The sequence below is a fragment of the Ornithorhynchus anatinus genome, chromosome X1 (genome assembly GCF_004115215.2).
Source record: "Ornithorhynchus anatinus isolate Pmale09 chromosome X1, mOrnAna1.pri.v4, whole genome shotgun sequence".
Taxonomy (NCBI): Eukaryota; Metazoa; Chordata; class Mammalia; order Monotremata; family Ornithorhynchidae; genus Ornithorhynchus; species Ornithorhynchus anatinus.
This window is the reverse complement of record NC_041749.1, coordinates 42,034,077-42,061,192: the sequence shown is the minus strand read 5'-3', so window position 1 is coordinate 42,061,192 and position 27,116 is coordinate 42,034,077. Positions and strand designations below refer to the sequence as shown.

Sequence of the window (27,116 nt, the reverse complement as noted above, 5' to 3'; positions counted from 1 at the left end):
AGCTAGCAAGAGTAGAAGACTATGTTGAAAAGGGATTTTAAACAGAAATGAAATTCACAAGCTCAGTACCCCCTTTCAAAACACAGAGTTATTTTCCTCATTACAGAAGCTGACCTCTCTCTGTCTAATCAAAACGATGAACAACAATGATGATTCTATTTCAGAGGGAGGCGGTAAAAAGTCTCCCACATGCACACTACATGCTCCAGAATCAACACTTATGACTATAAAGGAAATGAAAAAAAATGAAAAAATCCTGTGATGTTTTGAGGATCATTTTGGAATCAGACATGCCTTCCGATAAATACATTTTCAATGTGCGTACTACTGTCTTTGGTATTCAACCACGATAATGCCAATGGAATTATTTATTTGTACAGAAATGGCCAAGAAGGCTGAAGCATGTCTTCAATATTCAGTAGCTTTGAAACGAGAGCCAAATGGTGCCTTCTGTATAGCCGGTTCACCTTTTTATGTGTTTAACAAATTGATAACCAGCTGATCTAGTGGAAACAGCTGATTAACTATTATTTCCATCTTAGAAACTGACTGCTAGGTGAATTGAAAGTACAAATCTCTTTAATTTATATATGGCAGTACATTCCCAGGGCAGCTTGAAAGTACGTTATTAGTGCTATATACCATTTTTTTCCAGATATTTTATTTTATCCTTTACCTCATGCTATTTTATACTGAAAAAGAACGTATTTTAATGTGTATCACCAGTGCACAGCACATTATTCCCAGACTAAAAATAGCCCTTCCCCCTTATAAAGACTCAGTAGGATCTTGAGTTCAGACAACGACAAGCCACATTTTTCTGTTACTATTGAATATCTTCCAAAGTCTGACCTGGGAATCAAAAGCAAATTAAGAATATAATGTATTTTGCTCTACTCTAGTTGAATAAAAACAAATTTCTCTGGCTCATTTTTTATTTACGCCATAATCTAGTGGTACAGCTTTTATACAGTGAACTAATCATCTTTAAAACCACCAAAACAATCTGCAAAGATGAACTCTTCACCCAAATTGTATTCTGAGTCCATCCATTTCTCCATTTCTGCTCTCCACATTCCTCGAATTTGGATGTCCCCCTCCAATAGGGTCATTCAATTTTCTCTAGGAAGAATCTATTGTGTTTAAAATGGTTTATTAATTTTTTTTAATAATGATGGTATTTGTTAAGTGCTTACTATGTGCCAAGCACTGTTCTAAGTGCTGGGATAGATAAAAGGCAATTAGGTTGTTCTACACATGGCTCAGAGTCTTAATCCTCATTTTACAGATGAGATGACTGAGGCACAGAGAAGTTAAGTGACTTGCCCAAAGCTGACAAGTAATGGAGCCAGAATTAGAACCCACGAACTCTGACTCCCAAGTCCGTGCTTTTTAATGAAAATTGGATAAAGCATGGGCCTGGAAGTCTGGAGGACCTAGGTTCTAATCCCAGAACCGCCACTTGTCTGCTGTGTGACCTTAAGCAAGTCATTTCACTTCTCTGTGCCACAGTTACCTCACCTGTAAAATGGGGATTAAGACTGTGAGCCTCACACAGGGCAGGAACGGTGTCCAACCTGATTACCTTGTATCTATTCCAGTTGTTGCTGATAAAGTGCCTTGTGACTGGATTAATCTGAAACCCATTAAAAAACAAGACTACCTCTGGCCACATAAATTAAAGGCCTAAACATAATAATAATAATAATAATAATAATAATAATAATGATAATAATGTTGGTATTTGTTAAGCGCTTACTATGTGCCGAGCACTGTTCTAAGCGCTGGGGTAGATACAGGGTAATCAGGTTGTCCCACGTGAGGCTCACAGTTAATCCCCATTTTACAGATGAGGTAACTGAGGCACAGAGAAGTTAAGTGACTTGCCCACAGTCACAGAGCTGATAAGTGGCAGAGCCGGGATTCAAACTCATGACCCTATGCCCCAAGAATTGGAATATTCTCCATATTCAGTCATAGCCAGCTTATCATTGACACTAATCCGCCCCATATTTTCAACCCTATTCTGCACAAGAATCCAACCAAAATTCCTTGCCCTAATGAGGTGCTTCATATGCCAGGGCAATTTTCATTTTTGGAAATATCAACAAATGCACATTAGCTTTACTTAACTTTAGTTAGAAAAATTACAGGAGTGGGTGTCTTCACTGGCTTCCTGTGTCAACTCAGACAAGCCACTTAATTTTCTTGGCCTCGGGCTTCCTCACTTGTAATTGCATTTCCCTACCTCATATGAATGTTATGAGGATGAAGTGAAACAATTGGCAGGAAAAACATTTTTGAAAAATAAAAGAGTTCTACAGATTCAAGGTATCAATATTTATATTACTTCCCACTTACGTCTGAAGTTATATAATTTAATCTCTTCCAAATCCTAGAGTGGAGCTACAAAAGAATTTCACTAAAGGTAGGCTTTTTAGCATGGGATAAAGAAGACAGTCACGTCTTGGAGAAAAACATCAGCCCATTTTCAGGAAAAGCTGTAAATTACATTTAATACTTCAGAACATACAGCGAAGACAACATTCCCCGCTGGAAAATTCTACTTTCATCAACTTGAAAAGGACCAAATCATTATTTGTCAAAGAAGAGGCACAACATGCTTTAGATCCTCCAGACATTAAGCTCCTTGTGGGCAGGGAACGTTTCTACCAACTCTGTTATACTGTACTTTCCTGAGTGATTAGTACGGTATTCTGCACACAGTAAGAGCTCAATAAATATGATCAATTGAGCCCCTTTGGACATTGCTAAAATGAATGTGACACCTTAATGGATTAACTAGTTAAGTGACCCTGACCCGCCAAGCACCTAGCTGCCGACCTCTCGCCCACGTCCTGCCCCTGGCCTGCAACAACACCCTTCCTCATATCTGACAGACAAGCACTCTTCCCACCTTCAAAGCCTTATTGAAGGCACATCTCCTCCAAGAGGCCTTCCCTGACTAAGCCCTCCTTTCTTTTTCTCCGACTCCCTTCCGCATCGCCCTGCTTTGCTTCCTTTATTCAATACTCTCTCAGGCCCACAGCACTTCTGTGTATATCCATAATTTGTTTATATTATCTGTCTCCCCCTCTAGACTGTAAGCTCATTGTGGGCAGGGAACACGTCTACCAAATCTGTTACATTGTACTCTCCCAAGCACTTAGCATTGTGCTCTGCACACAGTAAGCACTCAATGAATACAACTGATTGATTAGATGGAGATTCCTTGTCTTGTCTTATCCTGCTCAGTCATGTCTGACCCATAGTGACTCCATGGACACATCTCTCCCAGAACGCCCCACTCTCCTTCTGCAATCGTTCTGGTAGTATAACCACTGAGTTTTGTTGGTAAAGATACGGAAGTGGTTTACCGGTGCCTTCTTCCGCACAGTAAACTTGAGTCTCGCCCTCGACCCTCCCCCGTGTCGCTGCTGCCCAGCATGGGTGAGTTTTCACTTGTCGCAGATTGCGTTCTATTCGCTAGCCACTGCTTAAGCTAGGAATGGAATGGGTTCACCTCTGCTTGACTCTTCCCTCCCACAGCCGAGACTGGTAAAGTACTGGAAACTCTCCAGGTGCAATTCTGAGAGCAAGGGGGATTGAAATTGGGTCAGAGAATATGCTTAAAGTGCTGAAAGTTTATGGGGTGTGGAGTACGCATCATATGTACTTTTATACAGTCTGCCAGAAAACATTAACAAATGACACCTATTAATAATCTTAAATATACTTGCCTTACTGATCAAAAGCACAGGCATATTTTTTTCATAGGCCTGCTCCCCAAAATGGTTGGACTGCCACTAGGAACATTCACTTTATAACCCTTTTCCAAATTACCATATGTAGCTCAGTGAAACACAAATGATTAGTTTCAGTTCTACATGAGAGTTTTCAAGCACACCTGCAAGCATCAAAATAATCATCTGGGTAACAGCAATATTGCTCATTTGTCTAACTGAATTAGCACAGATACATTCAAGAGTCAATGATGTAGCACAGTACTTTTTATTACTTTTCCTCTTCAATACTTTCAAGTCAATTAATCAAACGTAGATCAAAGATCACTAAGGTCTGTCAGAGTTTGTGTTCAATGAGTATTAAATTATTTTGAGGTATACAAATTGAGTCCTTCAAGAGATGATCATGGTGGCAAGCAGACAAACCAACACCTGGACCCTAGCATCACCAACAGCCACTGCTCTGGTGTGTATCTGTGGCTCTGGCTCATTTTTGCAGCCTCATATTCCACCAAGTTCGTCGGTAGCCTGCCCGGGAGAGAAGAACCCAAGCCTTAATACAGTGCTCTGCACATAGTAAGCGCTCGATAAATCCGACTGATTTAAAAGATCAGACTGATTGATTGAAAAGCAGCTTCCCCCCTCCTGGAAGTTGAGTGGCCACGCACGTGGGTTTTATCCATGTTTGCCTACTTTAGGGGTACAAAATGCAGCTACTTTCAAGTATCTGTCAGGTTCTGAAAATCTCCTTCAGTCAATAGTGTCTCCCTAAAATCTAAAAAAGAGAAAAATCCTCACATAAAAATTACCGTCAAATTCCAGGAGGTAGAAACGAGGGCCAATGTTAGTAGGTATTTTTTGGTCTTTTAACAACCTTAAGAAACTGGAATTTGATTTTAAAGAGAAGCTTGACTGAACCCTTTCGATGCCTTGTCAGGATAACCCAACCATGAAAAAAACATTATCCAAATTTTTTGGAAAGTCAGTTTATACTCAGATAATTGAGAATCAATGGGAATACAAAAACGGCTGTCGGTTTTAAATGCAGTTCAAAAAAGTTATCTGGTATAACGGAACATTAAACTCGGTATAAAATTGACTGAACTTCACAAACCCCAACTTTTTTAGATCTGATAAATCCCTTCTAAATATATTTCAACTTGACAGTAACTCATAATGGCTTGTTCAAAATATTTCTTCTCTTTATGGAGTATTTGCTAAAAATACCTTTTCTTCCATTTGCCAAAAGAATTTAACATACTGGACCTAGGTTATGGACGAGTCATATAATTACCTTGATTATATTCATAAAATCCTAATGTGCAAATGTGTTAATCTCAGTTGGGTTGCTAAAAGGCAGTCAGGACCTGGCAATTGGCCATAAGGAGGCATTTTCACTTCCAAAGATAGAAAATAATCTTTCATACTCAAAGACCGCTGAGGGTGAAATTCACCTACGAATGCTTGTGTGGCTGAGACGGCCCTTAGGAGGATCCAGGAGCTGGCCACAATTGGCAGCCCCTTGGGTTATTGCGCTTAATGATTGTGGCACCAGGTGCTGTTCTCTTCTGCCTCCTTGCCTCCCAGTCTTTACAAGCCTTGTACTCTAAGGGAGCCACTCCTTTCAAGAGAGCAGTGCAACGGGGTCTAGCCTCACAAACCGAGGAGGGAAAGAGAGTTGTTCCACAGAAATCCATGAAACTGATGGGACATAATAAATGGTGTCCCAAAATAAAAGGGCATAGCAAATGGTGTTCCACTACCCTACTCGCCAGCTTCCCTGAAGATTGGATAATAATAATAATTATGGTATTTGTTAAGCGCTTACTACATGCCAAGCACTGTTGTAAGAGCTGGATAGGTGAGGGTCTTCCCCAATTGCATTCCCCAATTGCAGCAGCTGTGATGCTGACGTCCTGCCCCTCTCCCCAGATGATGTGCTGAATTATTTCTGGGAAATTAAATGTATCAGGGAAACCCAAGGTGATCAGCAACTCCCCAATTCCAGAAGAGCAAGTGAAGAGGAGAATGGCACCAGTCCCATCCACGTGAAGTTCTGTCAAATCCACTTTGCCTGTTTTCAAAAGCTTACTTTGAACCCTTTCCTAACATCACTCTCCTTAAAGGCTTAAAGGAGAAAACAGCAATGAAAATAAACATTCTCGAACAAGACCTAGTCCCATTCAATTGTGAATTCTTTCTGCATTTGCATCTTACACAGACATCGGGCACATTACTTAATTTATATGTTTCTTCCCTAATTGAGTAATTGCTCATTCCCATTGTTCAGAGAATATTAACAATGGCATCTGGATGAATTGCTGTTACCGCTGCTACATTTAAAAGAGGCCCCTTGAAGAAAGTTCTCAGCTTTCAACAATGGATGCTAACGCCATATAGGGACAATAAGCTGCACAGCGATGAGAGCTAGGACTCCTGGCCTCACTCATCCCAGGATTCTGACACCTGAGAACTATCCATCAGGGCTGGAAAGAACCAAAATGATGGCTTTCTGGACTCCTCATTTTTTGAGGTCTGTCACCTCCCTGTCCCAGCACCACCTAAAAATCCCTGTCCTCCTTCTGTCCCCACATCCACTGCGAAAAGTTGGCCTCTATGTTTTCAGGGTTATTAAAGGAAGCCAGACACTATTACTTCCAACTATTTCTTGAAGGCTAAACTCACTTGTAGTTCATACAATTTCTTGTGGCTATATACCGCCACAATTTTGTCACCTGCTTATTATTTTTCCTTCTGGTAACTGCATCAGGAGAGGAACAAACTGTTTAAAAAGATCAGACAGTATGCAGTGTGCAATTGTAGAAAGTAAAGGTCAAGTGACATTTGAGTACATTTGAGAGCCTGCCCAAATTCTGTTCACCACCCTCTTAGAAGGGTTTGGAGATTGGTTCATCCATTGGATCCTAAAGATAAAAACTTCTGCTTCCAAGTAAACTTGCTTCATTAGATGCATTTTAAATGACAGGGGTTTACATTTTACACAGATTACTGGATTTTATAACGGTTTTGATTACAGAGTATTAGAAAAACAGCTGTCTTTAAAAACAGTTAGAGTGCAGTTGTTTTTTTTAAAAAAAGAGAGAGCAATTGTTAACCACAGGCTTCAGGAGCTCACAAAACAAGAATCTGCTAAATTTTCATAAAGCAGAGATAACATCTGCTTTCTTTCTCCTGCACACTGAGTATGTCGCTACAACGATTGGAGCCTTCAGATCTTACAAGACAGAGCAAATCTTTTTGTGGGGTTGAACTTCAAAACTTAAAAGACTCACATTTGTAACTGATAAAACAATATCTAGCAATTAATGCAGTTCATTGTTACAACTCAAGAGTGTGCGACTCAAATGTCTTCGGCTAAATTTTGATTTCATATGGTAGAATTCACTTCTCCTTACATATCTCCTATCATCCCTCTCATACAACCCACATACTTAATCTGTCCCCAAATCTTGTTGGTTCAATCTTCCCAACATCAGGAAAATCAGCCCTTTTCTCTCAATCCAAACTGTTATCACGTTGATTCCAAGCAATTATCCTAGCCCACTTTGACTACCATATCTGTCTCTTCATTGACTTCCCTGCCTCTCCTCACTTCAGTCCACACTTCACTCTGCTGCCCAGGTCAATTTTCTTCAAAATAATAATAATAATAATAATTCAGTCTTTCTTGAGGAGTGGGGAAACAACCTCCAGTGGTTGCCCACCCATCTACGCATCAAAAATTCCTTCCCATTGGCTTTAAAGCATTCAAATGCCTTGCTCCCAACTATCTTACCTCGCTGATTTCCTACTACAACCCAGCATTAGAAATGATCATTTATTTTAATTATCCTGTTTGTAAATACCTTGATGCTTGTCTCCTCCATTTGGAATTGGGCACCTTCGACATTTGATAATAATAATAATCCTTTTGGGCAGGGAATGTGTTGCTCGCTTTCTATTTCCCAAGCACTTGGTGCTTCCCCTCTAGTCTGTAAGCTCCCACTAGATTGCAAGCTCATCCTAGGCAGGGATAGTGTCTAATAACAGTGTTATACTGTGCTCTCCCAAGTGCTGTTCGGCACACAGTAACTGCTCAGTAAATACCATGGATTCACTGATTGAGATTTCAGTGCATTACTCCCAGTGATACTCAAATGCTCTCACTACCTCCAAGGATCTCTACTGAGCCTTCTCCAGTCTCCTGGTCTTGACTCCAGCTGCTGTACTGATTCTCCTTTAATGGCCGCCTGCCCCACTGCGTATGACTTTTCAGCCATACCAGAGAAAACTTTCTTTAGAAGCAGATCCTTCTGAGTTCTAATTCTGCCTTCGCCATATCAGTCAGTCAATTATACTTGGTGAGCACTTAAGGTGTACAGAGAACTGTACTAAGCACTTGGGAGAGTACAGTAACACAGATGCATTCCTTGCCACACAAGTATACAGTCTAGCCACGTGTCTGCTGTGTGACCTTGGGCAAGTCACTTAACTTCTCTGTGCCTCAGTTACCTCACCTGTATTAAGGGAATTAAGATTAAGCTCCATGAGGGGAAGGGACTGTGTCCAACCTGATTTGCTTGTTATCCACCCTAGCGCTTGACCGTTTCTAGCACATATTAAGTGCTTACCAAATACCACAACTATTACTATTATTTACTCTTCTCCCCACAGTCCTTTGTTATTTCTTCACTTGCCTGATGTTCCCGGGGTCTCTGGGTTCCCAGCTCATGGGTGGCTTTTGTTGGAGCCCTGCAGGTCAGAGGCTATTTTCTCTTCCTTCCCCCTTCCCTGTCCTGAGCCAGGATCGGAGGAGGAAGAGGGCCAGGATCATGCAGAGGAGGAGGGAAAAGACCAGGAGGAGGAGAAGAACCGGGACCAGCAACTCCTGCTTTCCCCCAGTACAAGGAGAAAAGCTACTCAGTGAGAAACCAAATCACAATGGTAGCCAGGCTCACTGCAGTGACCATTTAAGGTTAGAACTACATCACTCTTAAGTAGGTCTGCTAATTCTACTTCTTCAACTTTTCCTCCATATTGAGCTCAGAAGCAATGCCCCCCCCCCCCCCATGGGGCAATTTGCCCTGGGAAACCCCAGGGTGCCTTGACATAGTCAGTGCTCAATAATACCACTGATTGACTGATTGGCTGGTCTGGAGGGTGATCTCCATGAGGGATTGGTGGGAGAGGAACGACCACCGTACACCTCTCCCCAACCAACCAGGGCTGTTTTGATTTGATTTGGCCAACCTGGACGTCCAGTCAAGCTTCCTCCAAGAAGTCTTCCCTGATTAAGCCCTCTTTTCCCCAGCTCCCTCTCCCTTCTATGTGGACCTGTGACTTTTGGGCACCTTCGAATCCATAGCATTTATGCACATATCTTTAAATTTTAAATGATAAATTACTTATTTACTCATATTAATGTCTGTCTCCCACTCTGTACTGGAAGCTCATTGTAGGCAGGGAACATGTCTGCCAACTCTGTTGCACTCTACTCTTCCGAGTGCTGCAGTGCTCAGGGGCACACAGTAAGCTCTCAATAAATATCAGTGGTGACGATGATCAGCCCCATATCATTTTCCCCCATCCTCACCCTCTATCAATGGCAGTCGTGGGCCAGTAACAGCCAAAGGAGAGGTGCAACAAAAACAAGGATGGCAGTAGGGTAAAGATTCTCCTGTTTCAATTACGGACAAGAATATATTAGCACATCGGCTGTGGCATGACCCTAGTCCCTAGTGACTTAACGGGCACGTTAATTTTCAGCACCCAGGACATTTATGGGTACTATTATTTGTCACTTCTTGACGTCTACTCGTCTCTCCACTCCCTCAAATGCCAACCGCGTTTCCAACTCAAGGCGGTAGACCTAGACAGTAAGCTCATTTGGGGCAGAGAATGTGTCTCCTAATCCTAATAATAATAATAATGTTGGTATTTGTTAAGCGCTTACTATTTGCCGAGCACTGTTCTAAGTGCTGGGGTAGACACAGGGGAATCAGGTTGTCCCACGTGGGGCTCACAGTCTTAATCCTCATTTTACAGATGAGGTAACTGAGGCACCGAGAAGTTAAGTGACTTGCCCAGAGTCACACAGCTGACAAGCGGCCGAGCCGGGATTCGAACCCATGACCTCTGACTCCAAAGCCCATGCTCTTACCACTGAGCCACGCTGCTTCTCCAATCCTGTTGGATCGTTCTCTCCCAAGCACTAAGGACAGGGCTCTGCACTCAGTAAGCATTCGATACACACCACTGATTGACTGATTGATACAATTACTGTGAATTTGAATCCCATTCTTCGAGAAACTGCAAGTCCCACTCAACAGGCCAGCATCTGCGAACCTACAGAGCGTGTTCTGGTGCAACATCCCAGTCATCAGTGAAAAAATATTAAGACCTGTTTCCTTAAAAAAGACAAAGCATCACACAATGAACCCATAAGGTGCCAAAGAGCAGCACAATTCATTATTGCTTTTTGGGGGTGGCTGTTATGGTATTTAAGTGCTTAATATATGCCAGGCACTGTACTATACACTGGGGTAGATACAGCTAATCAGATTGGACAGTCTCTGTCCCACGTGGGGCTCACCGTTTTAATCCCCATTTTATAGATAACTGAGGCACAGAGAAGTTAAGTGGCCTGCTCAAGGTCACAGAGCAGACAAGTGGTGGAGCCAGAATTAGAAGTCAGGCCTGTTCAGTAGGCTAAGCTGCTTCTCTGTAGTTTTTATCAGAAACTATATGGATGCATAGGACTAAGAACTATCCTGCAGCAACAGCCCACGCTTCTCTCTGATAAGTCAAGGCGTCTTGCAACACCAGGAAAAGAAAAATTTGAGCTCCCCCATTTTTTTTCAACTGCAATTGAAAGCAAGTTCCCAGAAATCTTAGCTCTTTTTATTTCAGCATCATTTCTTGCCTTCTGGAAACCACTGCCATTTCCATGGAATGGCAACATCGCTTTAAAATGCAGCATCCGGCAAAGCTGCATTTTACAGAGGGGCAAGCAGTTTCCATTTTTTAAGAAAAATTGAAAAAACTTGCAAGATCCATTTGCCACACCCACCCACACCATAATTTAACTTCTTTTCGAGATAGACTGGCAAGAAAATACCACACTCCCATCAGAGTGATGTGAAAGTGGATAACGAAAAGAACAGAATGGTAACAACAAGAGGTAATTTCCATAAATGGAGAACTCGCTCACTTTTGAACGGAAACTTGAGGAGCTAATGAAGGGAATTATGTCTAAGTGTAAAATACCCTATTGAGCTTAAGGATTTCTGTTTTCCTTTTAATGAAAAAGCTGTCTAAGCCAATGGGAAACAGAGGCAGCGTGAATAAATCAAATCATAAATCCAGGAGAGCACACTCAACTTCTCTGGGTTTCACAGCCTCCCCTTCCTTCCCCGCTCTGGAGGGGAAAAAAACAAAACCCCAACCAACCAAAAACTCATGAGCAGCAAAATGGCTTCAAAACAGGATGTTTAAAAAGGCACACAAAAAAGAAATGCTCAAAGATCCCTCCCAAGATCATGAATAATCATCTCTGGTGCCATCAAATTTTTGCTCTTCCCCCACTCTCCCTGCCCCACAGCACCTATGCATACACATACATATATAAAATTCTATTTATATTGATGCCTGTTTACTTGTTTTGATGTCTCTCTCTGACTACCCCCAAACCAGACTGTAAGCCCATTGTGGGCAGGAATCGTCTCTCGTTATTGCTGTATTGTACTCTCCAAGCGCTTAGTACAGTGCTCCGCACACAATAAGTGCTCAGTAAAACCCAACCAGTTGCCTCCCCATCGCCCTCCTACCCTTCCTTTCCAAACTACTGGAGCGAGTCGTCTATGCTCCATGAGAAGCAGCGGTGGCTCAGTGGAGAGCATAGACTTAGGAGTCAGAGGTTATGGGTTCTAATCCCGGCTCCATCACTTGTCAGCTGTGTGACTCTGTGCAAGACACTTAACTTCTCTGTGCCTCAGTTACTTCATCTGTAAAATGGGGATTAAGACCATGAGCCCAACGTGGTTCAACCTGATTACCTTATATCTCCTCTAGTGCTTAGAACAGTGCTTGGTACATAGTATGCACTTGACAAATACCATCATTATTACACTCGCTGCCTCAAATTCCTCTCCTCCAACTCTCTCCTGGACCCCCTCCAATCTGGCTTCCATCCCCTCCACTCGGCTGAAACCGCCCTCTCAAAGGTCAGCAATGACCTCCTTCTTGCCAAATCCAACTGCTCCTACTCCATCTTAATCCCCCTCGATCTCTCAGCTGCCTTCGACACTGTCGACCATCCCCTTCTCCTCAACACGTTACCCAACCTTGGCTTCACTGACTCTGTCCTCTCCTGGTTTTCCTCTTCTCTCTCTGGCAGTTTATTCTCAATCTCCTTCGCAGGCTCCTCCTCCCCCAGATGTACTTTTCAAGCGCTTAGTACAGTGCTCTGCACAAAGTAAGTGCTTGATACATATGATTGAATGAATACGATTGACTGAATAAATACGATTGAGTGAATCAAATATTACCACAGAGAGAAATGTCTTTGTAAGTGAAGTGATAGTCATTCAGTCATTCATTCAATAGTATTTATTAAGCATTTACTGTGTGGACAGCATTATACTAAGTACTTGGGAGAGTACGATAGGACAGACACGTTCTCTGCCCACAACAAGCTTACAGTCTGAATTGCCCATAAAAGGGGCAGAGCTCAGCAATGGGGAGGCAGGTGGTCAGGAACCACAGGCTGTTCCCCTGGAGCGGCTTCTGGTATAACCAACAGAACCCGGCCGGAGCCTGGCGGAGGTTTCCATGGGAACACCGATATAGTCAACTAAGATATCTTGCCCTCTCATGCAAATATGCAGCTCATCCTGAATGCTGCCCTTTCATGAAAATGGGCATACCTTTTTTTTAAACAAAACCTTCAATTTGTAGAGGTGTTGAGTGAATCTGGATGTGAAGAAAATAAAATGATGAGGATGGACTAGCCCAGAATAGGCTGACACATCGAGTCAACTGTTCTACTCCAGGTTTGGCATATCAGTTCCATTCACAGGATCAGAAATTTGAAAAGTAGTCTGACTTCTGTCAACTGCCTTCCAAGGAAAAGACCAAAGGTCCTTCTACTTGTAAGAATCACCCGCATGCACAAAATACAGAACAGTCAGATGAAAAATGATATGATTTTTTTCAATAAAGAGGCCAAATTTATCTTGGTGAAATTAAACAATTATTCTTGTAGAGTTTTCAAATATGAATGGATGATACAAGCCCTGCCCTACCAATTAATACATACCTGCAAGGAGGAAGACGCATGGAGTCCTTCATAAGCACAGATCCAGAGAGAAGAATATACCAACCCCGGGCAATTGTTTCAGAGCTATGAAAAAAAGCGAAGCCTTTATTCATATCTATTTGACAACAGTATCAAATCCATTCCTTAAAGAGTGACCTTGGATTTCTATTTAAAATTTGCTGCAGTCTCCATTTAAAATTCTTGAACTAAGCAACATAATACAAGGCATGTACTTGCTATGGATAACCGCTGGGGTTAAATGATCATTTGCTTTTACAAAATTAATTTTTAAAATCATTTTTGATTTGGCAGTAGTTTGAATATTGAGTGGGTAACCCACCTAAAAGGTCACATTTGAAGATCTAGATGAAATCTTCCTGAGTTCTCCCTGTAACTACACCAACAGAACCAACAAATGACCCAGGGGTAAATTAGGCAGCTGAATACCATTAATATGCATATAGTCTAATTAGAGACGAAGGTATTTTAAATCTCCAAAGTCATTCTTATGGCTAAAATAATAAACATGCCGTCTGCAACTTGACCAAGGAGAATTAAAGAGATCGAATCCCCTAAATGCCAATCAAAATGACAAAAGCTGCCATATCAAACTTCTGGCTTATGCTTCATTTGCCATCACATCTCACATTCTTCATAACCCAAAAATGAAAATTGAACTACAAGTCGCTTGGCTTCACAAACAAAATAAACTTACCAAAAAAGAACTTGATTGGTATTGTATCTTTCATATCGGGCTCTTGAAGATATTAATCTGACAAACAAAAAATTAGTTTAAATGATTTACATTTATTTCAGGTTAGGTATGATGCTATAATTTTTAATAAGAAAACAACTAACCAGCATTATTTTCTTAGATGTAAACAGATTCAAATTATTGCTGGACTGATTCCAAACAATGTGAATCTACTTATCTTGACTCAAAATTTGACACAATACAAAGTTTGATACAGGAGTACGGGAATTGAAAGAAGACACAAACAACACCGAATTCCTGCACCCAGTAAAATAACCTAACACACAGATTCCAAACTAACAATATGCTCTAAGTATGAGTATTTCTGCTCACTGAAATTTTCCCTATTGGCTCTGGAGTCATTTTCCAGAATTTTCCTGAATGATATTCACTAAGAACAGCTCCACCTGAACCAGTACGGTCGATGTATGTGTCCACAAACCCAGCTCCTTCATCACCTGCTGACTGTGTTCTTCTGAAACCTTGGGTCGAGGAAAGCCTACTCCAAGTGCATGAGCACAAGCAGTCGCTGCAGGGGGGACCCAAATAGGTTGGTGGTGTCAAGAAGAATGTTTCCCAATTGCAGTCAATCCAAAATGTGTACAGAAATCATGCTTTAGGGTAGAGCTGAGTGTAGTGTACACACACACACATACACTCACCACACACACCCACTCACCCACACACCCTCAACCCCCACCCAAGAGGTGGCTAAACTGCTACTTGTGAATCCCTGATACTTTTTTTGTTGATCATTTATCAACAAAAAGTCAGTCCATGTCTCCTCACTCCTCAAGGACCTCCAATGGCTGCCCATTCACCTCTGCATCAACAGAATCTCCTCTCCATTGGCTTTAAAGCACTCCATCACCTTGACCCATCCTACCTCACTTCACTGATCACCTACTACAGCCCAGCCTGCACATTTTGCTCCTCTAGCGCCAACCTGCTCGCTGCTCCAATCTGGTCTATCTCACCTTTGACCCCTTTCCTACATCCTCCCTCTAACCTGGAACTTCCTCTCCCTCCGTATATGCCAGACTGTCACTTTCTCCACCTTAAAAGCATTATTAAGATCACATCTCCTCCAAGAGGCCTTCCCTGACTAAGCCCTCCAGCTCCCTCTCCCTTCTGTATCACCTATGCACTTCAAATGTGTACTCTTCCCAAGCGCCTAGTGCAATGCTTTGCACATAGAAAGCACTTAATAAATATTACTGAATGAATAAATCTGTGACCTTGGGGCATTTGCTATTCGCCCCATGCCCAACCCCACAGCACTTATATGTCCATATCTTTAAATAATTATCAATTACTCATTTATTCACATTAACGTCAATCTCCCCCTCTAGACAATAAGCTTGTTATGGACAGGGAACATGTCTGCTAATTGTTGTATTGTACTCTCCCAAGTGCTTTGTACAGTGCTCTGCACACAGTAAGTGCTCCAAAAATACCACTGATTGATTGATTTTTCATTATTTCTTTATAGCAGCAGGCCTCAGTCCTGCCGGGGAGTGATGCAGTGTACGGCCCAATCGTGCCCACCCCCAGTAATTGCCCTGTCCGTCCCTTGCTCGCTATCACTCGCGAACCCTCCACCCCGCTCCCATCCTCCAATCCCCAAAATGCCTGACTCAGTCATTAGATGCCACTTCCACCGGTCCTCTCTGGCCCCTCCGAATTCCTGCTTCCCATTCGGGAATCTGCAGCTCTCAGCTCTAAGTCTGTTTTTGGTCTGTGGCTTGTCTGCTCATGAGATTTAGCTATCGCTGGAAGAGACCAACGAGCCTACTATAGAGATTCTACTGGAGCTCAAAATAAATAAGAGTTCTTCCTAAACAAAATAATAATAATAAAGTTGGTATTTGTTAAGCGCTTACTATGTGCAGAGCACACACACCTAGCCTTTTTCTTTTAACAAATGTGAAAACTGAATTTTGAAGGTTTAAGAGAGGGTTTTTTGTTATTTTTCCCTTATTCAGTTTCCGCAAAAATTGGATGAGTGGCAATTTTGTTCCCATTTTATAGATGCTGAGACACTGATTTCACATGACTTTTAATTCAATCATATTTACTGAGTGCCTACTGTGTACAAAGGACTGTATTATGTGTTTGACTTGTCAACTCCAAAACTGGGATTAAATGTACGGTTCCTTGCATTGGACCCTGTACTTCAATTTGCAAAGCCAGAGACACTCTTATAAATCAAATTCTTTGCCCTCTCTAAGTTGATGGCCCTAGGTTTATTACTATCATCAAATCAAACTCTGCATTCACTAGGAAATGACATTTCTATCCCTCACTCCGCCAGCACTCATCTCTAATGGTCTCCTCTGCCATCTGTGCTCCCGAAATTTGGAAGAGACAGTTTAGAATGAAAATACCCTTCAATAAAAATATCACCCACGTTTCTGAGAGATGCTATGTCAAATGGGTGAATGAATAACCAGGAACAAATGCCCCGAGGGGTTATGCAAACTGTCAGCAAAGCTGAAAACTTGCAGGCATCACACACAAACCAGGCCAGTGATGGTGAAGCTGATCAGGTCGAGGTTTCTGCTCTCTGCTCTCACTCAACTATCAGGGCCAAAAACCAAACTAAGTTGATGCTCCACCTTGATAATTAATGAAGAGGAGGAAAATGGGGATCTTCAAATAACGACAGGCCAAATTGAGAAGTGTTGAGGAGCAAGAATCTGCTATAGAAATCACTAAGCGTTCAGTGTCACTCAGAACAACAGGAGGGCCCATCCCCGAGGATGTCAGTGGGGAAAGAGATGTGATCGGGATGCAGAAGAGGAGGGTGGCGAAGTGGAGGCTGAGGGAGACGGTGCCTCTGGACGATGAATCCAAATAAGGATATTTCAAATGGAAGGAAAACTGGCTCCAATTTGCCTTCCCAGGGTACAGTCTGCAAGAGAAGCAGTACAGTCTAGCGGAGAGAGGGCAGGCTTGGGAGTCAGAAGGACATGGATTCTAACCCCGTCTCTGCAGCTCGTCTGCTGTGTGACCCTGGGTAAATAACCTCACTTTTCTGTGCCTCAGTTGTCTCATTTGTACAATGTGAGCCCCATGTGGGACAGGGACTGTGTCCAAACTGATTAGCTTGTATTTACCACAGCGCTTATCACAGTACCTGGCACACAGCAAGCGCCTAACAAATTGCCATTTTTTAAAAAAAAGAAGTAAATTCTAGAGTGAAAAGAATCATTCTGGTAAGGCAGGATGTGATCTAGAATAAATATGTCACCTGAAAGGGACACTCCTGGGATGGGTTTGAAAGTCTTTGGTTGACAAGCTCAAGAAGGAGCTACATAACAACATGTAGAGAGATTCATAGCTAATAGAATCAAGATAGGTTAAAGACGGGAAAAAAAAATCAATCATATTTATTGAGTACTCACTGGATGCAGGGGGAGGAGTCGGGCGGTGGGAAGAGTGAACAAGAGAGAGCAAAAGCGAGCCAGAGAGAGAGAAGCAGCACGACTTAACTGATAGACATTAGCTTGGGAGCCAAGTTCTATTTGGGCATTTGCCTTGGGTGTGACCTTGGGCAAGTCACTTCACTTTTCTGTGCCTCGGTTTCTTCAACAGTAAAATGAGGGTTCAATACCAGTTCTCCCTGCCCCTTAAGACTACGAGTCCCATGATGGACAGTGACTAGTCTACCCCAGTGTTCAAAACCGTTCTTGACATACGGGAAGCATGTAACAAGTACTATTACTACACTAAACTCTTTGTGGGCAGGGAAAGTGCCTGCTTATTGTTGTATTGTACTCTCCCAAGGGCTTAGTATAGTGCTCTGCACCCAAAAGTGCTCAATAAATACCACTGAATACAATAGACTATTAACAAAACTTTAGGGGCTTGCCTCTGTCTAGGACAGCCCTTACTTTTACAAAAAGTAGGAACTCAGCCCCTTTGCTTTGAGGAAATGTAATTTTTCTTCTTTTTTTCCAAACTTTCCTTGTCAACTTTCAAGTGGATTTGAGCTTGTCAACCTAAGACTTTCATACCCATCCCAGGAGTCTTCCATTTTCAGGTGACATCTTTATTCTAGATCACATCCTGCCCTACCAGAATGATTCTTTTCACTCTAGAATTTACTTCTCTTTTTTTATAAATTGCATTTGTTAGGTGCTTGCTGTGTGCCAGGTACTGTTCTAAGCACTGGGGTAGATACAAGCTAATCAGGTTAGACACAGTCCCTTGTCCCACATGGGGCTCACAGTTTTAATCCCCAATTTTACAGGTGAGGTAACTGAGGCACAGAGAAGTGAAGTGACTTACCCAAGACCACACTGTAGACAAGTGGAAGAGCCAGAATTAGAACCCAGGTCCTTCTGACTCCCAGACCTGTGCTCTATCCATTAGGCCATGCTGCTCCTCATAATGGATCGAAAGGATACAGTTTAAGAGTCAGCCTTAAAGGACACACTCATCACCAGATCTCTGAGGTATGCCAAGTCAGGTATGTAAAAGTACACAAGAAAAATGTACAAGGAGAAAATAATCTAAGGGGTTCACAATGACAAATGCAAAGGATACCAGACAAATCCAATGCAAACAGGAAGAATTAAATAATTCAAGATAACCATAAAGTAAATAGAAAGAAAAACAAACAGGAGAGGAGGTCACACTGAGCAAAAGCCAAACTAAGATGGGGGGGTGCGGAGACCACAATTACCAGATGTAAAGAGGATAGCAGAAAAATGTGCAGTTAACAACAAAATAAACCTATGGAAAATAAGGAAAACAAATCCAAATACAGGGTTGAGGGGGAGAAAATACTAATTGTAAATGGAAGATAAACACAATAAGAAAAGAAGGGGTTTCCAAGAAAAACAGTAGCAAAAAATGTGTAAAAAGATAAAACGGGAAGTTAGCTCCTTGTGGGCTGGGAACCTATCTACCACCTCTGTTATACTGTAGTATCCTAAGCACTTAGTTCAGAGCTCCTCACACAGTAAGAGCACTCAAATATAATTAACCCAATAAAAACAAAAACAAAATGAGCCCCAACAAAATACACCAAATGAACAGTGGGTGAAATTAAATCAAAATCAAGGAGACCAACATAAATCACTGATGCAGATGCCTCCTGTCTCTCTCCAATTCAGTCCATTCTTCCCTCTGTTGCCCAGATAACTTTTCTACAAAACCATTCAATCCATGTTTCTCCACACCTCACGAAGCCCCAGTGGTAGCCCATCCTCCTCTGCATCAAAGAGAAATTCCTGACCACAGGCTTTAAAGCACTCATTCTCGCTGCTTTCCTACTACAACCCAAGCCGCACACATCGCTCCTCTCATGCCACCTACTTACTGTACCTCCATCTCGACTATCTCGCTGCTGATCTCATTCATTCATTCAATAGTATTTACTGAGCGCTTACTACGTGCAGAGCAATGTACTAAGTGCTTGGAATGTACAATTCGGCAACAGACCTCTCATCTACGTCCCACCTCTGGCCTAGAACTCCCTCTCCCTTTATATCTGGCAGACAATCACTCACCCTACCTTCAAAGCCATATTAAAAGTACAACCACAAGAGGCCTTCAACTATGCCCCATTTCTTCTTCCCTTCTCCACTCCCCTTGTTCTAGAATTGGAACCCTTCATTAACCCCACCTTCAGCCCACTAGCACTTATATACATATCCGTATTTCAATTTATTTATACTAACATCTGTTTCCGCCTCGAAACTGTAAGCTCACTGTAAGCAGGGAATATGTCTACAATTAATAATAATGTTGGTATTTGTTAAGCGCTTACTGTGTGCAGAGCACTGTTCTAAGTGCTGGGGTAGACACAGGGGAATCAGGTTGTCCCACTTGGGGCTCACAGTCTTAATCCCCATTTTACAGATGAGGGAACTGAGACACAGAGAAGTTAAGTGACTTGCCCATAGTCACACAGCTGACAAGTGGCAGAGCTGGGATTCGAACTCATGAGCCCTGACTCCAAAGCCCGTGCTCTATCCACTGCGCCATGCTGCTTCTACAATTCCGTTATGGTGTACTCTCCCAAGCACTTACTACAGTGCTCTGCACACTAAGTGCTCAATAAATATGACTGACTTGAGATGAGAATCAATGACAATCAGATGACAATTAGAGAAGCATCATGGCCTAGTGGATAGAGCACAGGTCTGGGACTCGGAAGGACCTGGGTCCCAATCTGGGCTCTGCCACATGTCGGCTCTGTGACTTTGGGCAAGTCAATTAGCTTCTCTGGGCCTCAGTTCCCTCATCTGTAAAATGGGGATTAAGACTGTGAGCCCCTTGTGGGATATGGACTGTGTCCAAACTGATTAGCTGATATCTACCCCAGCGCTTAATACAGTGCCTGGCACATAGGAAGCGCTTAACAAATACCATTAAAAATAAAGTAAATCACTCAATAACATTTGATTATTTGACTGATTTGACTGACTGACTGATTATGAGTAAGGAACAGTCTACCCACTTTGTTTTGTTGTACACTCCCAAGCACTTCATTCAGTGCTCTTTACACAGTGAGCACTCAACATTCATTCATTCAATCATATTAATTGAGCGCTTACTGTGTGCAGAGCACTGTACTAAGTACTTGGGAGAATATAATATAACAATAAACAGACACATTCCCTGCCCACAACGAGTTGACAGTCTAGAGGTGGGGAGACAAACATCAACACAAATAAATAAATTACAGATATGTACTTAAGTGCTGTGGGGTTGGGAGCGGGGAAGCAACAAGGGAGCAAGACAGGACAACGCAGAAGGGAATGGGAAAAGAGGAAAGGAGGGGTTTAGTCTGGGAAGACCTCTTGGAAGAGATTTTCCTTCAATAAGGCTTTGAAGAGGGAAAGAGTAATTCTCTGTTGGATTTGAGGAGGGAAAGCATTCCAGACCAGAGGCAGGATGTGGGCTAGGGGCTGGTGTCGAGATCGAGGTAATAAATACCATTGATTGATTGCTGCTACTTGCCATCCAGGTAAGCCATAAAATTTCCTTCCCCTCAACTCCAACCACCTTCCTTCTTTAAACTTCTGTCCCTATGACTCCCTTGGACCTGCCCCTACCCACCATACCCCAAAAAGCAAAATTCCCAAACTTGATCACCCGTCCTCCCACTCGCCAGCGCCAGATCCCCTAAGCCATAGGATGGGACTGTTGCCATCCTATCCCCCCAATCCTGCCCTAGTCTCCTCCCGTCCCCATTGCTCCATCGGCAGAGCAGGCTGCAAGGGAGCCACTAACAGCTGGAGAGACAGGGCCAGTTGCAATGGGGCAAGCAAAGAAATAAATATATAAATAAAAAGTATATAAATTAATAAAGGGCTGAACAAGTAGGCTTAGGGTGGAGACTTGGCACTGCCAAGGCAGGACAGGTGGCCTCTATTTTCAGGATTTCCAAGGCCAAGGCACCAGGAGAGAAACCATAGGTCAAAAGAGTAAAGAGGCCTTCAAACTTTACTTGGGTAAGAGGGTGATTTACATTGAGCTCGCCAGCAAAAGGGGGAGAGTGAAAGATGCCCAGCTGCCATGGCTGGAGCCCTTAGCTGATTGTCCAGTTTCTGTTCTCAGACAGCACAATCAGCAATTACGTGCCAGCTTTGTTTTTATGATTCGTGAGTCCACAGGACTGCTCAGTAACACAGCTGATTACTTTGGGGGCATGTTTCTTGAGGCCTATGGTAAATACGAAGTGAGCACAAAAGAGAGCCAGATATTTAAAATCATTTTGCTCAAGTTGAATGAACAGTACAAGAGGTCATAAAACCACTGTATTAAAATAGTAAAGCACACAAGAATAACAGGATATTTAATATTCGTCTGGAAACTAGCCTCATTTGACTGATTAGCAAACAGATGCATGAGATTTTAAATAGGCCCATAAAATTAGTACGTTATTAGTGAAGAACACAAAGATAAACAAATGCAGGTAGAAAAATGAAAATTAACTCACTGGAGCTTAATTCCTCTATATTATTGGTATTTAGAGGCTTACCTTAGCTGGTGTTCCCTGAGATGTGATAATATCTCCATTCCATGAAGATACGAATAAATAATATTTAAGTCCTGTAGAAGGGGAAAAGGTAATGGTTTTAGACTTTAACTTAAACACTCCATTTATACATTCCAGAATCCAGACAGCCACCACACTGTTCAGTCACTCAATCAGTGACATTTATTGATCCCTTACTGTGTGCAAAATGCTGCATTTACAATAGAATCATTAGCCTCAATCCCTAACCATGAGGAACTTTCAGAATTTCAGCAACTCGTAATTTTCCAGTTTTGACCTCTGCATCATTGATATCCCTCTGCTTTCACTCTCTTCACTCTCCAGTCAGTACTTGGCCCTGCCATCCAGGTCACTTTCCTAAAACATTTTTTGGCCCACAGCTCCTCGAAATCCTCCATTGGTTACCCATTCCTCTCTGCAGAAAGGAGAAAGTTCTGACCATTGGATTTAAGGCCCTCTGTCGGTTCTCTTATTCTTATTTACCCACTTTCTTCTCAAGTTAATCTACTCACAGCGGCTCTCCTGCCACCAAACTATGGCTCATGCCCTCCGGCCTGGAACTCCCTCCACCAACTTCTCCTCTGATCGGAGACTGCTCTCCTCTTTCAAAGCTCTTTTGAAATCTCTCCTCCAGGAGATCTTCCTGACTTCATTTCTAATCTCTCCACTTTATAGTCTTTCAACATTTATTTACAATCCTTCATACTGTAAGTTCCTCACAGGCAGGGACCATGTCTACCACCTCGAGGAGCAGAGTGGCCTAATGGATAGAGCCTGGGACTGGGAGTCAGAGGAGCTGGGTCCTAATCCCAGCTCCACTATTTTTATGCTGTGTGACCTTGGGGAAGTCGCTTCACTTCTCTAGGCCACCATGCCCTCATCTGTGAAATGGGAGTTAAGAGGGAGAGCCCCATGTGGGACAAGGACTGCGTCCAACCCCAGTGTTTATTTAGTACAGTGGTTGGCACATAATACATCACATGGGGCTCATTGTCTAATAATAATAATTATTATTATTGTATCCATTGAGTACTTATTATGTGCCGGGCACTGTACTAGGAGAATAATGGTATTTACTGAGCACTTACTATGTGCAGAGCACTGTACTAAGAGCTTGGAGAATACAATACAACAGAACTGGCAAGCCTGTTCCCTGCCCATAACAAACTTACAGTCTAGAGCGGGGACACATACATCAATATGAATAACATTACTCTGAATGAGGATTGAATCTCCCTTTTTCACATGAGGGAACTGAGCCTCAGTAAAGTGACTTACCCAAGGTCACATAGCAGACAAGCTTTAATTGCGGAGCGGCAATTAGAACCAAGGTTCTCTGATCCCCAGGTCCGTGTTCTTTCCCCTAGGCTGCCCTGCCTCCCTAAGTAATTCTCTCCCTATCCCTGCAATAGGAGGAGTTCAACGCAATGATCACTCTGTAAGGGACAAAAGCTCCCACACCTTGCAGTCTTTTTCTGGCTACCATAGACTACAACCCCTTGAATCTCACCCCCATTGCCAGAGACACTTACAAAATAATATTCATTATTCATTTGCTCTTCAGAACTAGTTGGGTTGTACTCTCACATAAACCGAAGAAGCACACGAATGTTAAACTCTTAGCTACCTCAATCTTTAAAATAGATACGGAAGAAAACTGTCATAATAAAGGTTAGATGTGGGGAAAGTTTGTTATATGGGAAGTCTTCGAATGGGGTTACTCCCCTTGAAGCGTACTAAATGACAGGAATGCTTTGTTGCTCTTTCTCTTGATCCCACTATTTACGAATTTTTTTTTAAACTGGTATTTGTTAAGCACATGTCAGGCACTGTACTAAGCACTGGGGTAGATACAAGATAATCAGGTTGTCCCACATGGAGCTCACAGTCTCAATCCCCATTTTACAGATGAGATAACTGAGGCACAGAGAAGTGAAGTGCTTTGTCCGAGGTCCCACAGCAGACAAGTGGCAGGGTTGGGATTAGAATCCAGGTCTACTGACTCCCAGGACTGTGCTCTTGTTCTCTTCCAAGCACTTAGTACAGTTTTTGGCTCACAGTAAATGTTCAATAAATGCTATTGACTGAGTGATTTCCACTAGGTCAAGCTGCTTCTTGTTTTTGACAAGTCAACCATTCCCATTGCACTGTAAATTACTAGAGGGTAGAGACCATGTACGCTGCTTCTTACCCTAAGAGCTTAGTACAGTGCTTTGTGATTAGTGGTGATCAATATCAGGGTTGACGGCAGATTTATGTCAGAGTTTTTATTTTATTAGATATGAAATGCAGAGGTAACTTTTACTGCATTTTGGGCATTTCAAGGACAAGGGACATTTGCAAATGACAAAACAAAGACTGTGGCTCTGGAAATGAATATGTTTTTAGCTTGAGAAAAGCCTTCTGGCCCTTTGGAAACTGGTGGGTGGGATTTGGGGTTAATGGTTGCCATAGTTTGTAACAAACTGTAAATCAGCTCACAGTGGCTCCTACTTAAATCACCAAGATCTTGGAACACGGCATACAAATCACTATTTTAATTAGTTCTTTAAAGGTAAAGCATCAATTTCTCACAGGACTTATTAGTCATGATCCATTTAAAACTCCAAAAGGGAAATGATAAATAGTTGTAAGGAAAACATGGTGTAAACTCAACTATCCAGAACTGCTTGCTGGCAGGGAGGGAAGTAACAGTGGCAGCAAGAAAAGAGAGGAAGAAGAGGAGGAGTGAGAGGAGAAAGAAAGAATCAAGAGAGAGAACCTACGGAGTAATGGTGTTGAGGAGAGAGCCTCTCCTTACTTAACATGGCCTAAACACTCATGCCCAGTCTAATGGAGGTTTACCTAACCCAAGGGTAAAAATAGCATCCTTTAGAAGGAATGTGCTAGCGTCAAGTTGTGGATGATTCTCTACCAAGCTGTCATTCTAAGAAAGGCATCCATAAACAGGTCCAGGTTTTTTTTTAATAGCATCTGTTAAACACTTTATTAACAGGCACTGTACTAAGGGATGGGGTAGATACAAGCTAACTAGGTTGGACACAGTCTCTGTCACACAAAAGGCTCACAGTCTTAATCCCCATTTTACAGTTGAGGTAACTGAGGCACAGAGAAGCTAAGTGACTTGCTTGGGTTACACAACAGACAAGAGGAAGAGCTGGAATTAGAACCCAGGTCCACTGACTCCCAGGCCCGTAGCTCTTTCCACTAGGCCATGCTGATTCTCATTTTTCTTAAATTATTAAATTGAGAGGCAGCATAGTCTAGTGGATAGAGGTGGGACCTGGGAGTCAGAAGGATCTGGATTCTAACCCAGCTTGCTATGTGGCTTTGGGCAAGTCACTTAATTTCCCTGTACCTCAGTTTCCCCATCTACCCATTGAGGACCACATACCTGTACTTCCCCCCCCCACTTACACTTTGAGTCCAATGTGTCCAATAATCGACCTGGTTATCTTGTATCTACTCCAAAGCTTGAAACATAATAAATACTTAAATATCACAGTTATTATTATCCCTCGAGATTGTAAGCTCATTATGGGCAGGGAATGGGTCTGCTAATTATGTTGTATTGTACTCTCCCGGGTGCTTATTACAGTGCTCTACACATAGTAAGTACTCAGTAAATTCCACTGATTGTCTGTGCCTCAGTTCCCTCACCTGTAAAATGGGGATTAAGACCATGAGCCCCATGTGGGACATGGACGGTGGCCAACCTGATTAGCTTGTATCTACCTCGGCACTTAGAACGAGGTCTGGCACATAGCGCTTACCAATGTCATAAAATTTTCTTTTGAAAAATAGTTGTTGAAATTGGTCTTAAAACTATAAACGTGTGCTTGCAACATGTTTTCAAGGGCATCTATAGGAGTTCTACCAAAAAAAATCAAGTCTCAGAGGCAGTTTTTGGAGAAGCTATGGCACAGAAGTTAAGCCACTCTCCAAACACTTTCAGACAAAGTGTTATTTAGCATTCAGAAAGTAAAGTGAAGAGGTTAGAGGAGGAAGACTTGGTGGAAGATGTTGCTCCTACTATGTAACCTCTCATAATAATAAAAATAATAATAATAGTAGTAATAATAATAATTGCAATATTTGTTTAGTGCTTACTAGGTGCCAAAAACTGAACTAAGCGCTGGATACAAGCAAATCGGGTTGAACACAGCCCTTGTCTCACATGGGGCTCACAGTTTCAATCCCCACTTTACAGATGAGGTAACTGAGGCCCAGAGAAGTGAAGTGACTTGCCCAAGGTCATACAGCAAATGGCAGAGCCAGTATTAGAACCTGTGACCTTCTGACTCCCAGACCTGTGCTCTGTCCACTACATCACACTCCTTCTTGGGAACTGCCACGTGGTAGAAGCTGAGGCCTACTCCAGGGCATGAGAGCCACACAAAAGTAGCCCTTGGGCTGCCTTGCTACAGCTTCCTACGGAGGGTTGTTGTCAAACTGTAGTTCAAAAATTGCCATCTGAAATACTCTTGCAAAATTCCCCAACTTGGAATCTGAGACAGAGATTAAGTTCCAGATTCTTACACTAGAAGGTATTTTTTTAAGGGTACTGCTCGTTATGTGAATTTTCCAACTCCCTTGCCAAAACCTTTAATCATGTTCTGAAAGAACTCTGTTTACCAAAACGAAAACAATCCCAGCTTCTTGTTTCCTCCATTAGAGGCCTTTGGGTCCCTTACATCAGCTATAACGGTTCTGCATACAAAGTCTTAAGGAGATTTAACTGCCACGATGGTCTCTAATGAAGGAGACCCTTAAATACTGTTAAAATATCTGGGCTGCACAGTGCTTCCACTCCCCAGTCAAACACCTTTCCTCGAGGGCTCTTGGCTAGTAGGGGCTTCAGCAAGAGAATGTGAATGGTTCAGCACAACCCCTCACTACTCCTACCCCTCCTGCCTCTGCCACTTGTCAGCTGTGTGACTGTGGGCAAGTCACTTCACTTCTCTGGGCCTCAGTTACCTCATCTGTAAAATGGGGGTTAACTGAAAGCCTCACATGGGACAACCTGATTACCCTGTACCTCCCCAGCGCTTAGAAGAGTGCTCTGCACTTAGTAAGTAGGGAAGCAGCGTGGCTCAGTGGAAAGAGCCTGGGCTTTGGGAGTCAGAGGTCATGGGTTCGACTCCCAGCTCTGCCACTTGTCAGCTGTGTGACTGTGGGCGAGCCACTTCACTTCTCTGTGCCTCAGTTCCCTCATCTGTAAAATGGGGATGAAGACTGTGAGCCTCACGTGGGACAACCTGATGACCCTGTATCTCCCCCAGCGCT

At 42.6% G+C, this 27,116-nt stretch overlaps 1 protein-coding gene across 13 annotated transcripts in view; it reads right to left on the bottom strand.

Annotated features, from left to right (window-relative positions):
- The window catches only part of RAPGEF6 (Rap guanine nucleotide exchange factor 6), a 287,050-nt gene that overhangs the window by 190,740 nt on the left and 69,194 nt on the right, over positions 1–27,116 (bottom strand). For 12 of the 13 annotated variants that reach the window (XM_029050266.2, XM_029050275.2, XM_029050270.2 and 9 more), the window contains exons 2-4: positions 21,813–21,883; positions 13,775–13,831; positions 13,060–13,143 (exon numbers count right to left, since the gene is read on the bottom strand). In XM_029050266.2, coding sequence (XP_028906099.1) covers positions 13,060–13,143; positions 13,775–13,831; positions 21,813–21,883 — 212 coding nt within the window. The remainder of the gene's footprint in view (positions 1–13,059; positions 13,144–13,774; positions 13,832–21,812; positions 21,884–27,116) is intronic. The other variant, XM_029050274.2, reaches the window with a different exon arrangement.